The 15,146-nt window shown below is 36.0% G+C and overlaps 5 protein-coding genes across 5 annotated transcripts; 4 read left to right on the top strand and 1 right to left on the bottom strand.

The window, feature by feature from the left end:
• Window positions 1–427: 427 nt before the first annotated feature.
• Window positions 428–1,603, top strand: FDP41_001726 (uncharacterized protein; the record flags this gene model as incomplete). Its single annotated transcript, XM_044704842.1, has 1 exon — window positions 428–1,603. The coding sequence occupies one exon, from the start codon at window positions 428–430 to the stop codon at window positions 1,601–1,603; it is 1,176 nt and encodes a 391-aa protein (XP_044564096.1).
• Window positions 1,604–1,930: 327 nt separating this feature from the next.
• On the top strand, window positions 1,931–5,296 carry FDP41_001725 (uncharacterized protein; the record flags this gene model as incomplete). The annotated part of the gene is made up of 5 exons (XM_044704841.1): window positions 1,931–2,828; window positions 2,883–3,371; window positions 3,454–4,694; window positions 4,777–5,056; window positions 5,109–5,296. 5 exons carry the CDS (start codon window positions 1,931–1,933, stop codon window positions 5,294–5,296), a joined length of 3,096 nt encoding a protein of 1,031 aa, XP_044564095.1.
• Window positions 5,297–5,664: 368 nt separating this feature from the next.
• On the top strand, window positions 5,665–8,379 carry FDP41_001724 (uncharacterized protein; the record flags this gene model as incomplete). The annotated part of the gene is made up of 5 exons (XM_044704840.1): window positions 5,665–5,735; window positions 5,869–6,149; window positions 6,314–6,346; window positions 6,445–7,504; window positions 7,626–8,379. 5 exons carry the CDS (start codon window positions 5,665–5,667, stop codon window positions 8,377–8,379), a joined length of 2,199 nt encoding a protein of 732 aa, XP_044564094.1.
• Window positions 8,380–8,457: 78 nt separating this feature from the next.
• Window positions 8,458–12,252, bottom strand: FDP41_001723 (uncharacterized protein; the record flags this gene model as incomplete). The annotated part of the gene is made up of 1 exon (XM_044704839.1): window positions 8,458–12,252. The coding sequence occupies one exon, from the start codon at window positions 12,250–12,252 to the stop codon at window positions 8,458–8,460; it is 3,795 nt and encodes a 1,264-aa protein (XP_044564093.1).
• Window positions 12,253–13,223: 971 nt separating this feature from the next.
• Window positions 13,224–14,375, top strand: FDP41_001722 (uncharacterized protein; the record flags this gene model as incomplete). Its single annotated transcript, XM_044704838.1, has 3 exons — window positions 13,224–13,300; window positions 13,483–13,751; window positions 13,885–14,375. 3 exons carry the CDS (start codon window positions 13,224–13,226, stop codon window positions 14,373–14,375), a joined length of 837 nt encoding a protein of 278 aa, XP_044564092.1.
• Window positions 14,376–15,146: the final 771 nt, after the last annotated feature.

Here is a 15,146-nt window from a genome sequence, read left to right as displayed (position 1 = left end):
GTTGATGATTGGATGACATCGATCTCAGATCGGAATTGAGCAATACCAAGGTTCTGCAACCATGACACGAGATGAATTTTTATGAAGTTCCTTTTTCATCATCCTAATTCCTTTTAATTGGACTCCACGAATGATCCTCATTAACAATTTGTGGATCATTCAAATATGACGACTGGGATTCATCATCAACGTCAATTTCTTTCCTCAGCTAAAGCACGACATTCGCTCAACGTTCAAAAAAAATTACTGCTCTCTCCCTTTTGAAACCTCACCGTTACGACTTGAATTTTTTCGTTATCACTTTAACAGCGGCAGAAGCAGTAACTTTTTTCGTCATCGCGTTGATACAATTTTATTCACAATAACAACAATAACTTTATAATCACAATTATTATTGGATCACAACAAAAATCCTACAACATTCGGAATGGCATCAAAGGGAGAAAACAATTCTAGGAACAAGAAAATTGTTGCCGATTTGTTAAAGTTGCCTGGAAACAAAGTTTGTGCTGATTGTAACGCTCGTGGTCCTCAATGGGCCAGTACCACTCAGGGAGTATTTGTTTGTATTCGATGTGCTGGTTTGCACAGAAAATTGGGTACTCACATTTCCAAAGTTCGAAGTGTTGGTCTCGATTCATGGAATGATGAGCAAACAAGGATGGTTGAATTGTTCGGTAACGAGAAAGCAAATGCCATCTATGAAGCCAAGTTGGACAAGGAAAAACCTAATCCAGATACGGACACAGCAACTGTCGAAAAGTTTATCAGAGCCAAGTATGAACGAAAAATCTGGATTGATAAAGAGGAAGAAGCCAGACAATATGGTAATTTAAAATTGGGCAACGATAGCGAGGAATCATCACCTGCTACTACTCCAAGCACCCCTCTAAGAACATCAGCCTCTACACAAAACTTTGCTTCAAAAACACCATCAACCTCCAATTTACGTTCAGTTTCATCACAAGATGAAGTTAGTTCGATGGCAAACTCCAACAGTAACAGCAGAAACAACATTAGTAATGCCTCTAAAACACCAACTCCAAAAATTCAGCCATCAACAAGCACTCCTTCTCTTATTTCTTTCGACGACAACAAGGATGACTTGCAACAATTTGTCATTAGAGATAATGTGACTTCACAAAATTCTAATAACACTCCAGTGGTCAGCGGAAAGGATAGCGTTCTTGCAATGTTTGAATCTCCTCCAGTTCAACCTCTTCGAAACGGTCCACCTCAAAATCCAAATCAACCACTCATTATTCCTGGAGGTCCACCACCACTTAACAACAACAATGGTATCAGAATGCCACCTCCAATTAACAACGGTGTCAGACCAACTGGCCCACCACCATACATGATGCCACCTATGGGAAGAGGTTATCCACCAACTACAGGATCACCTTTGATGAATGGTCCACCACCACTCAACAACAATGGATTTATGAACGGCCCACCACCACCAATGAACGGAGGATTTATGAATGGTCCACCACCTCTCAATAATGGTAATTTCATGATGAATGGCCCGCCACCAATGATGGGAAGGGGCTATCCAACACAACCAACCTTTAATAACCACAACAATGGAATGAGATATTAATTTATTGCACATTCATGCAGAGCTATGCATGTTCATTAGGACGTTTTTTTCAAGAGAAATGAGTTATTTTGAAATTGCTGACCTATTTAATTCATTCTCTATTTGTAGCATAATGTTGTAGAGAGAGATCACATATTTTCATCAATAACAACAATAATTTTGATAAGTTATTATTATACTCGCACATGTGTTTCAAAGGATGTTGTCATCCATTCCTTTCGAAGCAATATTTATCCAGCATGCTGCTGTCATTTCAGTTGCGTTGTGAATGCGTAACCGTGTAAGAGCTTTGGGAGTTCCAGAATCTCAGCACTCCCACAAAAAATAATGACCAACAATGGACGCCCTGTGCGGAATCTCAAGTCATTTCCAATCCTTCTTGCCATCATCACATTAAATTTTCTTTTATTCTTCTCTCACCAAAGCAATGACAACAACAATAATCGTTCAAGTGTATTTGTACAGGCACAATGGGTCTGGCAAATTTGTAAATCAGATTCCTATTGCATGAATGCCGGAACGTGCAACGCAGCAAGAACGGCCTGTGATTGTATGCCTGGTTTCACAAACGACCTCTCACGAGGAATTAAAAATTGTTCACTCATTGATTGTGTACATGGATCTCCCATTTCGTCGACAGTGTCATTGAACAAAGTAACTTCCTCATCACCAGTAGTGAATATTTCAAGTGCAACCACATTATCCTCTCTACTCGTTTCAAATTTTGGTGATGCAAATTCTCCAGTATGTACATGTCAACCTGGATGGGGTGGATTGGATTGTAGACAATGTACGACTGATGCTGTTTGCAAATCTTTATTGAACAATAATAACAGTGTTTGTGATATGACCTATATTCCACATAAAGAAAAACTTTATAGTTGCGAAGTCACGTCACAAAGAATGATTCCACTCATGGGAAATTACATCACAATTGATTGCATGGGCATGGAAAATAGTGAAACAGAGGGAGGTACATGTTATTTTAGAGCTTTTGACAAGTCAGATTCATCATTGGCAGAAACATTTTATTGCACATTTCATGATTGTGTCCTTTCTCTTGGAGAGGATGGTGTTCAAATTGAATACAAGTGCAAATCTACAAGTGGATGTAATTGTTCAATGATTAGTCCCAAATGTGAAAATCCTTTTGTTATATTTATCTTGTCTCACATGACCGGTTATGCTGATGTGACTTGTAATAATGAGACAAAATCTTGTATTGGTATGTTTTTGTCCAATTTATGAAGACATAATTGTGATTGAAATGAAAATTTAGTGAAACATGAAAATTTTCCTGGAATTATTGAAACATTATGTGATCATGCTTCTGAATGTCTCGGAGAATATATTCCACCACCCAAGCCACCAGTTCCAGATTACACTAGACAAATTGTTTCAGCAACTATAGGTTCCATAATATTACTGTTACTGATCTTTGTAATAATATTCAGTATTATTTACTCAAAATATCAAACACGAGTAATAACGAGAGAATACAAGGAAATGATGGAAACAGGCAATAATCAATTTGGAGCAAAATTGGAAATAAGAAACTTGACATACATGATCAGAACTTCAAAGAAATTGAAAACTTTACAAGATGTGAATGGAGTCAATGAAGAGGACATTGCCAAAGAAGAGAGCGAAGAAGAAAGAGAACAAGTACTTCATATTAAGACCAAGAATAGAATTACTCTCTTACACGGTATCACTCACATATTTAAACCTGGAAGTGTCACAGCCATTATGGGACCTTCTGGAGCAGGTAAGTGTAATGAGCTTTTTAAAGCATCACATGGACTTCACACGAATATTTCTGATACAATTGTAATTCTGTATGAATTTAGGTAAATCATCACTTTTGGATATTCTTGCTGGAAGATGCAAAACTGGAGATGTGAGAGGAGAATTACTCGTCAATGACAAACCTATTGATTATTCTCAATACAAACGAATGGCTGGCTACGTCTCACAACAAGATGATCACCTAATGGGAACAATGACTGTTTTTGAATCCATCATGTTCAGTGCTGAGCTTCGGCTTCCAGACGCAATTCCATACGCAGAAAAGAAACGAAGAGTTGAACAAGTCATGGAAGAGCTTGGAATTTCACACATTCGTGATCGAAAAATTGGTGACTCCATGACAAGAGGAATCAGTGGTGGTGAAAAACGTCGAGTCAGCATTGCATGTGAATTGGTTATTTCTCCTCAAATATTATATTGTGATGAACCCACATCAGGATTGGATTCTTATCATGCAGTTTCAGTCATGAAAACTATTTGTGAATTAGCAACCAAACACAACAGAACGGTCATTTTCAGCATTCATCAACCTCGTTCTAATATTTTTGAACAATTTGATAATTTATTGCTATTGAAGGATGGAAGAATATTTTACAGTGGAAGCGCTATGGGTTCATTGACCTATCTCTCAAAACTTGGCTATGATTGTCCAGCTCACTATAATCCTGCTGACTTTTTGTTGGACACCATGACCTTGCTCTCTGAGCATTCTAAATCATCCCATAACAAACATGATGAAATATTGCATCAGAATGCTGTCAATAACCATGAAAAAGATTTTACACAGGAAACTCATATTGAACAACCTATTTACAAATCATTTAACAGCAATGAGGATGGCGAAGGTGTTCCTCTCCTAAAAGCAGATGATTCAAAACCCATCTATGACAAGAAAATTGAAGAATATGCAACATCATTTTATACTCAATTATTTGTACTTTCTAAGAGGTGTTTTCAAAACTTTTATAGAAATCTCTATTTAATGCCAGCTCACTATGCAAGTGCGATAATCATGGGCTTACTTTTGGGTATTGTTTATTTCCAACAAGGAAATAATATTCAGGCATGTCAGAATCGAATGGGTTCTATATTCTTTATGTGTGCTTTATTGAATTTTGCTGCCATGTCCAGTCTCGAATTATTTATTACTGAGAGAACAATTTATGTGAGAGAACGAGCGAATGGTTATTATTATTCATTTGCTTACTTTTTGTCTAAGATTTTGTTTGACTTGATTCCTCTCAGAGTTATTCCTCCGATTTTAATGGGAAGCATTGCCTATGTAAGTATTAGTGTGTGAAAAATTCAAATAGGTTGTTCATTCACGGAATATCTTTGAAAATTTAATTTCACACACCACACAGTGGATGATTGGATTGAGAGAAATCAGTTCACACTTCTTCTGGTTCCTTCTTATTTTGATTATTTTCAACATTGCAAGTGGTGCGCTTTGTTATTGCATTGGAGCCATTGCACCAAATGTTGGATCAGGAAATTTATCAAGTATTTTGTTAATTCTTGGAAATATGCTCATGGCTGGATTTATTTTGAACATTGAATCTCTTCCTGTCTATTTGTCATGGATCAAATACTTTTCATATTTTGGATATGCCTATGAAGCACTTTTAATTAATGAGTTGCATGGTAAGTTGTAATGCAAGAATCTTGAAAATCATTTATTCACACTGAACTTTAGGTTTTCCAATTGTGATCGATCCAAAGGGTTTTCCATCATTCCCAGGAGATGGTGATTTCTTCTTAAAAGAATTAGGTTTTCAGTATGAAAACTTTTATGCAGATGTTATTCTTACGTCACTCTTTGCTGTATTCTTTATTGTGCTGGCAGGATTTTTATTGAGATTCTTTGTGAAAGAAAAAAGATAAAGAGAATTCCATGATGAGAATAATAACATATATAGCTAGATCAAGTTGTCGAGAGGCAATTTTTAAAGGTTTGGTGAATGGAATGAATTTCGATGACCTTACTTTTGTGAATATTAAAAAGTTTTTGAAAGCTTTTAGTAGTACCATGAACTTTTTTAACCTTCTACCCTTATTAATGTTCGCTCCTGAATCATTCTACTAAACCGTTCACTGAAGAAAACTAGCGTTTGGGAGATGGCTGTCATAAAGTTCTGCTGAACTGTCAAAATAGAAGATTACCTTTTAAAAAATTTCAAACACGACAAAAATTTCATCGTCGCACACCCTCTACCTCTTCGATCACTTCTCAAACTGTTTTCACCCTCATCATGCGTCTCAAAGTGACTGTTGCGAAAGCTTTCGAGTTACCTGCCATGGACAACAATGGTTTGTCTGATCCGTAAGTGATTGATTCATGAGTGTGAAATTGAATATATTTGATCCTTCCTTGACATTAACCATTGAATATTTGATCATGATGATGATGCATTTAAATTTCAAAATGTCTACGCTCATAACACATCACTAATTAGATTTGTGGAATTATGGGTAGTCAACTCAAAATTAAACAAATATCTAGAACCTCCTAAAAACCCATCCGATATTAAAAAAACAAAAATTATCATGAAAGAATTGAATCCAGTGTTTAACGAAACATTTGAATTTGATTTTCCTGTAAATCGAGAACAATTTAAAGCGTTGAAGAGTTCTACATCGACAAGTGAAGACGCCGTAGAAGAAGAAATCAATTCTGATGATGAAGATGAGAATGAGTTTAATAGTGATCCCATGGATGCTTTGTTGATGATTAGAGGTAAGTTACCTCTGCCACTACTGTGATTGTGACAGTTTGTGATTCGTTGAACTCATCAAATTACCATATTTGGTCTTGTGGGAAAATTATGTCAACCATGGTTGCTTTTTAAAAACGGACCATTTTGAAACTTATCGGCCAACTGTCCATTCGACCACTTATAGTGATGGATTGGGACAAGTTTACAAAAAACGACTGTAAGTATAATTGTTACAATTAAGAACTGTCTTTCATTTCACACTCTCTCTCATATATATTCACTCCCATCATTTCACAACTCTCGTGTTCCAAACAGTCATTGGTTTCGTCATGATTCAAGTGTTTGGCCTCAACTTGAAACCCAAACAAAAACAAAAACGTATCTATCCTCTTGTTGGCTCCGATCAAGGAAAAATTGAATTAATTTTCGAAGCCATTCCTTCTCCAGAAGAAGAAGAATTAGCTCGACAACATTCTCAATCCTTCTATGAAAAACCAATCACTCACTTGTTTGAGAACACACTCATGACTGTTGGTCCAGTCGTTGGATTTGTGAAATCGACAAGTGCAAGAATTCTTGTTGAATGTTCCACTCGAATGCCAAAAGAAGATCCATTACAAGTCGTTTGTTATCCAATTGCTCCAAGAACTCACTTGGAAAAGAGAAGAGACTATTTAGAGAAGAGATTTTTCCATCTTCATTTGAATGACACTCGATCCTCTTATCACAAAAACATTCTCAAACAATTACATTATTCCACATCGAGAAAGGAATTAGAAAAAGTTCCAGAGCATGAAATTATCAAAAAAAATGTCGTCATTCCACATGCAAATATTCCCTTTGGATTTACCATTGAAGGTTTAAAACCAGATTATGTGTATCGAGTAGAATTTCTAAATATTTTGAATCGAAGAAATAGATTTGCAATTGTGAAAACAATGGTTGATGATTCCATTGAAAATATTAGTGAAAGACCTCATCACTTGAATGTCTCTGTCGTGAGTTGCAATTTGATTGAAAGACGTATTCCAGATCGAGATATTTGGGAAAGAATGTTGGAAAGAGGAGATGAAATTGATGTTTTACTTCATGTTGGAGATCAAATTTATTCTGATTGTGGTCACAATGCATTTGATGAAGCAGTTCGTATTTGTGATGGAAGGACAAAATTGACACCCAATGAGGAAAATGAAATTAAGGAACTGTATAGAAAGTACTATCGGTTGAATTGGAATCATCCTCCCACTCGTAAATTGTTAGCACAAGTGAGCAATTTGATGATTTTGGATGATCATGAAATTCGTGACGATTGGGGAAGCGATGCATGTGATCGTGACAAAAACTCAGTGGAATATTACATTGGAACTCTTGCAAGGTATGTGTTTGTGTGACTGAGTGAATAAGTGTTCTAAATTTTGACGTGTGACTTTTCGCAATGTTCATGTGAATTTTAATCATGCCATGTCATGAATATTCGCGATTTTCCAAACTTGTAGACAAGTGTATTGGGAGTATCAAAGACAATTGAGAGATGAAGCGGATATTTATGATCCAACAGTGACAACACAACTTTCCCAAAAACATGAAGGATATTATCAAATTTATGGCGATTATGGAATTCTTTTCTTTGATTTAAGAGCTGCTCGATCATTTCTCCATGAACAAGCAGGTGACAAGGTGTTTTTAACACAACCACAATGGGATGATTTACGTGAATGGCTTTTTAATGGAGAACTTGCTGCTCCAAAAATTAAGGCATTAATTTGTGTGTGTTCTGTACCATTGGTATTCCTCACAAAGAAGATGACAGACACTCTACCAAAAATCACGAGCAAACTCTCAGACATGAGAGATCATTGGAATTATGGCAAGAATTATGATGAACAAATTGGAATTTTAGAACTCATTAAGAAGTGGAAACAATCACAACCAAATAGAGAAGCGTTGTTTGTTGGTGGTGATGTGCATATTGGTGGAGTGACTGAGATTCGTCATAATGATGAATTAATTTTCAAACAGCTCACCAGCTCTTCTGTCTCAAATAATGAATTTGACTGGGCTACAGGCCTCTCGATGGAATTCATGCTCAAGTTTAGTAGTGAGTTGAAAGATGGTTGGAGTTTCAAACATTTGAAATGGACAAGAAAAAGAAACTATGGATTGATTCATGTTGCCACTGGAGATAATCCAAAGCCCGTGATGAATCCTTACATTAACACTTATTTGAAGTCATATATTTACTATCAATAGTTGGGTATATCTGATCCGTTTATTTGTATGCGTAGTAGTCACAGTAACACGAATTTTCACAAGATTAATCTCTCATTATTATTCTTCTACATCCAGAATCAAGTCACCAAATCGTTCAGTTTCCTCTTTTTTCACATCACTGGATTGGCTATTTGAAGTCATCTTTCGTTTCTTCAATCTTTCGAATTTTTCACTTGCATTTTTAAAAGGAATGGCATCTGAATAATATTGTTCTGCTTTTTCCAACATGTCCAATGTTTCATAAAGAGATGCAATTCTTAACTTTTCATGTCGTGCTGTTTGGCCATATCCATTTTCGATAGCTCTTTCCAAAAACTTGATCGCCAATCCACCATTTTCTTTTGCACATTGTGACGCTAAATAAAACAAGGTATAACCATAATCGATCTGTTGTTGTGTTAAATTATTAATAATGCATTCCAAAATTTCCACTGATTTTTTCACATTTTTACAGACAGGGCCTTTTCCAATTCGATACATCTCAGAAATCATATACATGGATTGAGGCAATCCTGATTGTTCATACCAATACATTGCCTTTGAAAAATTATTCAAATGATACTCATAAATGGTTGCAACTTCATGCTTTTTGAAGGAATTTCCAGTCATTGCAATTCGGTCCAAATAATCAATACCAGTCTCCTCCATTCCGACATTCTTAAACATCTCGTAAGCCATTTTATCCATTGGATGACCACTATCTTTAAATTGGTGTTGATTATTCATAAATAGTTTCAATATTTCGTTTGTGGAACACAAGTCCCTAAAGTTATTAAGAGTTTCCTCCAAAGAATAACTCAAAATTCCATGCGTGATTGGATCCAACAATTCGTGAATAGCCATTAATGGGTCATTATGGATGATGTGTCTTAGAGCTCGTTCTCTTGTGCCTTGCATTCTCGTTTCGAGTAATTTCAATGCATACTCTGAAAAGTTGTTTTGATACAACACTTTCATGAAGAGAAATGGAATGTATTCTCTGGAAACTTTAGCTGTTTGTAACTCTATAAGCTTTAACAATGCATACTCTATACTAGTCTTATCCAACTGTTGAAAATTTAACTCACTTTTCAAATATTGGCAAAGTTCTGAATATTCTAAATAGTTTGTAAAAGTGAATAGTAAAATATCAATCGCTTTCATCAAATCTTTTGGTACGCCTTGTCCTTTGATGAACATGAGACAAATCTTGTTGTTCATTAGTTCGTCATGATTTGGCAAAGCGTGCACCCAATCCATAAGAGCATTATATTGTTGAGCATTATATAAATGAGAAGTGATTGTTTCCTTTTGAAAGAATGAAAGAGAATAGTTTGAAATGTGTTGTAATTGATAGAGAGCTTGCTCAATATTTCCCATCTTCATGCATAGAGTAAACAATTCAAATCGAGAAATACTTCCTGTCTCAAATGCTTTCTTCATCCAAAATAGTGACTGTTCAGCATTCTTTTCTTCAAGATATTTCAGAGCAAGATGATACTGAGCTTGAGAATATCCATGTTCAGCTGCCATCTTTAGAAAATTCAAAATCTTTTCTTGTCCATAAGGTATTGATTTTCGATCTTCATCATCAAGTGATGAATAAAAAACGCCAATCGCTGCTTGTGCCTCTGGTAAATGATCAACGATCTGATAGGAGGTCAGACTCTTCTGTAAATCTTTCGTATGGTGGTAATAAATTCTAGCAATCTTGAGAGCAACTCTTTCACAAAACTCATCTTCATTCAAATATTTGGTTAAATGTGAGAGAGCACTCTTGTATTTTCCATTGTAATAATCGATTTCACCAATAACCCTATTGACTAGTTTGTGACCTAGAGAAGCTGCTCTCGAGTAGGGAATGTAAGCACTTTCCATATCATTTTCAGCTTGGTATATTCTTCCAAGACAAATCCATGCATCTAAAATGGAGCAGTTTTCTGGTAATTGTGTCAAATAGTGTTTTGCTTTGTTGAAATTAACTTCAATCCCATACTCTCCATGATAGTAGAGCATTCCCAAACGATAAAAAGATTTTCGAAATCTCGCTAAATCATAGTAATAGATTGCCTTATAAATATCCTTCTCAAGAATTGGACTCATTCCTCGTTCATACCATTTTCCTAATCGATAAAAGGCCTTGGAATAGCGTCGTCCCACTGCAATCAGAAGATAGTGATAAGCTTTTTCTAATGACACGTCAACACCCTTTCCCTTTTGAAACATTTTAGAAAGAAGGTATGCAGATGCACCTGTGTCACATTGCTTAAGATAGGAGTAGGCGAGTTGGAACTCGTTTTCACGATAATAAATTTTTCCAAGTATTTTGTTTCTTCTATTGTCTTTTGATTTTTGTAAATGGAGCTTTGCTTTCTTCAATCCTTCCTCCTTGTAGTAGCAATATCCAATTTGATAATTTGTTGGAAGTTTGTTGCTATTATGATCTTTCTTTTTGTAATTTTTATATTCTAAATAATAAGATAAGGCCTCTGAGTAATCTTTTTCTGTGCCTTTTCCATGAAAATACAGTTCTGCAATTTCATAATAAGCATCTCTATACAAGCAATTTTTGAGGACTGCGAGAGCTTTTTGGTAGTCTTTTGTCAGCACATGCATCTTTCCAATTAAATATTGTGTTTTAGGAGTTTGAGATGCTTTCAAATTAATGATTGATTGTTTTTTAAAGAAGTTAGCTTCAAGAATTCTATTTAACTTGATGCATCTCATAAATTGTGTATAATAAACTGTTCCTTTGGCTTGCTTATCATATTTCAATTCTCTGAGTTGCATTGGAAATAGATCAGGTATACAATTATCAATAATACCATTATATTCATGGTTATTCAAGCCATATACAAAGTTCTGATCTGTAGATAAATAAATTATTTTTGAAAAATCTTCCAACGATTCATAATCGAAAGTATTTCCAGCAACATTTAAAAATTTTAACTTGCAACGTCCTTTCGAAATTTCATCTCCATTCATATCATTAAAAGCAATAGAGAGGATTTTGAGGGAAGAAATGTCTAGCACTTGTTGGAATCCTGTCTCAGAGATGGAGTTGTTGCTTAAATTTAAATAAGTTAAAGAAGGTAAAGCTGTAGAAATCATAAACTCTGCTGCGCGATCTGTGAGACAATCATTAGTGATTGCTAGTCCAATTAATTGGTGGCCTAATTTTTCTACAACTGCTCGAGCTCCATCATCTCCCAATCGATTAACAAGGAAACAAATAAACTTGACATACAAAAGGCTTCCTTTGAGTATATATTTCACACTTGTAAAATCTAAAGAACAATCATAGAAATATAATGCTTCCAATCTAGAGAAGTTCACATCTCTCAAATGATATAAAATTCCATGTCCTTGATTACAAAAAAGACGTCTTGCATTTTCAAACAATGACAAGTAATCTTTTGTAGAATTTGATGGAATGTCCGATAAGTAAATATTTGCTCCATGAACTAACTCGTGATCCTTTTCTGCCGAAAGATCCGGATAAAAGAATAGTGGGAATTCGAATGTCAGCACATAGGACAAGACGACTTGATTGGCGTGTTTTGACACAAGTCTCAACGACGATAGAACAAACTTCAATGATAAATATTGAAAAATTTCGTGTGCAAAGATATCATTGGTTAATTGAGAAAATATATCGACACATTCAAAAATATGGTTCGGTTTTCTCTTCTTTGTGGTGTTGTTTCGATTCATCAGCAAATTGTGTTGATGATCTTCCACAGGGAGAGGTTCTTCTTCCTTCAAAGTTTCGTTTTCGGAATCATAATGCAAGAATATACGAAGATCTTCATCGTCCAAATTGATAGCTGAATTCTCTCCTTCGGTATCGGAGGGTCGAAAATATCGTTTCATTATTTTTGATGTTGTTTCGTGGCTTTAACATATTCTAAATTTGTAAATAACTTAAATAATCGATAAGCAGGGTAATTGTTGAGGGTTTGATGTATCTCAATATAACTCTACTGTGCAATGAATGACCTCACTCTGTACATGCATTTGGTGTGTGATAAAAGGATTCATTTATTTTGAAGAGATATTGTGGCGGGAAACGGTTATTTTTGGTTCTGACAAGTGATGCCCTTTGGTCCAATTAAAATCTTGGACAAAGTTGTAAACCCTTTTTGTTGGCGCTGCCAAATCCAATCAAAAGATCATTGATTCTCTTTTCAAAGACCATTCATAACATTTTCGATCCCTTCTCCTCCTACAAACACAAACACACATTCCTTCTCCTCCACTCACTGCTCATTCCTTCAAATATATACATACACTCAAATAATACACGAGTGACCTTCAGATTCAAAAAAAACAACGGAAACAATCCAGTTGCACATTTTTAAAAAATCGTTTTTTTCAGTGTAGGTTTTTTCCTTCAAAAGCACACTTGCCTCATAACCTCTTTTTATCAACAACTCTCCAAATGAAATCGTTGATCCATACTCGTAACGTTTTCAAATATAAACATGGCCATCAACGAATTGGTGATTTGACTCGTCGACGTACATGATGATACTTGCTATTACGGATCATGCCATTCCATGATGGCGTTGATCACCATACTTATCAACAATATATATTGTGTTGTTCTTCTTCGTGATGATGATGGTGGTGGTGATGATGATGATCATCATCATTCCTCAATATGCCAAACACCACACAATACGATCATCTCTATCTGCTAATCCATGATGATAATGATGACTGTAAATAATAACTCCATCCTTTGCTACCGATATATAACAATAACCGTTACTTCTTCTACTCTCTGCCCAACCAACCACTGACATGATTGATCATCAAACAACAACAACAACAGAACACAAATGTCTAACCAAGAAGAACAAAAGCTTCCACAAGGAGGAACCGATGTCATGATGATGCTCCACCAACAAAACCAAGCGTACGTATGACTTTTAATGATTTTCCTGACAATAACATTGATGTACCATCACCTCAACACTTGCCGATAATGATGAATGCCATTGATCAATCACTGTATCCTCAACAAATTCCCTGACACTGACGATTGTATTTCATCTCAATGCTTTATTAATAACAAAACAAATTCCAAAATCAAAAAAGTGCAACCCAAATGTCTCAAGGAGCTGGTGCCACTCAAAATACTCAAGCCAACACTGGTGCAGGTACGTCATCAGGTGGTGATGCGGAGTCTCCACAACAATCAGGAAGCGGAACCAACTCAAAGAAGAGAGCAGGTCGTAGGAAAATCAACATTGAATTCATTCAGGACAAGTCTCGTCGTCACATCACATTCAGTAAGAGAAAGGCTGGTATCATGAAGAAGGCATACGAACTTTCGACATTGACCGGTACTCAAGTGTTGTTGTTAGGTATGTTGTAAATGTTGTAACATTTGAAAATTGAAATATTGAAACTAACTCGTGAATTGATCTGTTGATTCAAAAATTAATTTTAATACCATTTTCAAAACACCAACTCGTGATCGTACTTTCGAACAAACAGTTGCTTCCGAGACGGGCCACGTCTATACATTCGCTACACCAAAACTTCAACCTTTGATCACTCAAACTGAGGGTAAGAATCTTATCCAACAATGTTTGAATGCTCCAGAGGCCTCTCAACAACAAATGATGAACGGAGGAGGTGAAGAAGACGAGGAAGGAGATGAAGAAGAAGAAGATTATCAAGGAGGAATGATGCAAGGCGGTATGATGCAAGGTGGAATGGCACAACAACAAATGATGCAAGGAGGAATGGCACAAAACCAAATGATGGGACAACAGGGAGGAATGATGCAACATGGTATGCCACAACAACAAATGATGGGCCAAGCTCAACAAGTTCCTCAACAACAATACTCTTATCAACAACAAGGAGGAATGCCTCAACAACGTGTGATGAACCAAAATGCTAACAATGGTATGGGCCATTTCCAAGTTCAAATGAACCAACCACAAAACCAACCTCCACACCAAGGTAACTACTCATTCTAAGTCCAAACGATTGTACAAGTGCGTGTATAGTAGCTACTGATTAGCTGTCTTGACGAGAGACGAGTTGAGATGTAACAATTACGCTGTACTTGTTTCTCACTGTCCCTCTCTAGAAACCACTCCAACAATAAATTATTCTCTATTTATCAAGAACATTGTTATCCTGAACTACCTTTCTAATAAGGATTTGAGTTGAAATTTGGTCTAATCTCCGATTCCAATTTATATGTATGTGTCTTTCCTTATGAGCTTTAATTGAGCAAGATGCGCTTCCTTATATGTGCTTGATGTCATTATGGAGGAGGAAACTCTTGTAATTAACAACACGGGAAAAGATGAGCCATGTCATGAGATTTGGTTTTGTGAACTGTCAGGTTTGAATTCTTCAATGCATTCCCTGGGACTCAACGAACAACCAGTGTGTTAAGGGTGTAAAAATTTTAATCTCCAAACTCTCTCTTCTCCTTCTCAGCAACCTGTGCCCACTTTGATCGTTCTCTTTTCTGAAGGCACCTTCCATTCCTTTCAAACCAGCAAGGTTTGATGCTTTGAGCAAAACCGTTTCCCTTTCTGTCAAGTCTCTAGTTAAATTCATCACTGAGAACACACTAACTAGTAACTGTTGTCGCTCCTTTCTTCCCATAATAATCATGACCTTGTCTCTCATTGAGAGTGCCATTTCCACAGTCGACACAAAAAATCAAGCACCACCCCTTGCTTTCAAGATTTGTCATCTTCCACCAACAACTCCAACAACAATACCAACAACAA

This window comes from Naegleria fowleri (genome assembly GCF_008403515.1).
Source record: "Naegleria fowleri strain ATCC 30894 chromosome Unknown tig27, whole genome shotgun sequence".
Classification (NCBI taxonomy): domain Eukaryota; phylum Heterolobosea; class Eutetramitea; order Acrasida; family Naegleriidae; genus Naegleria; species Naegleria fowleri.
The sequence above is the reverse complement of the archived record's forward strand: the minus strand, read 5'-3'. Positions and strand labels throughout refer to the sequence as shown.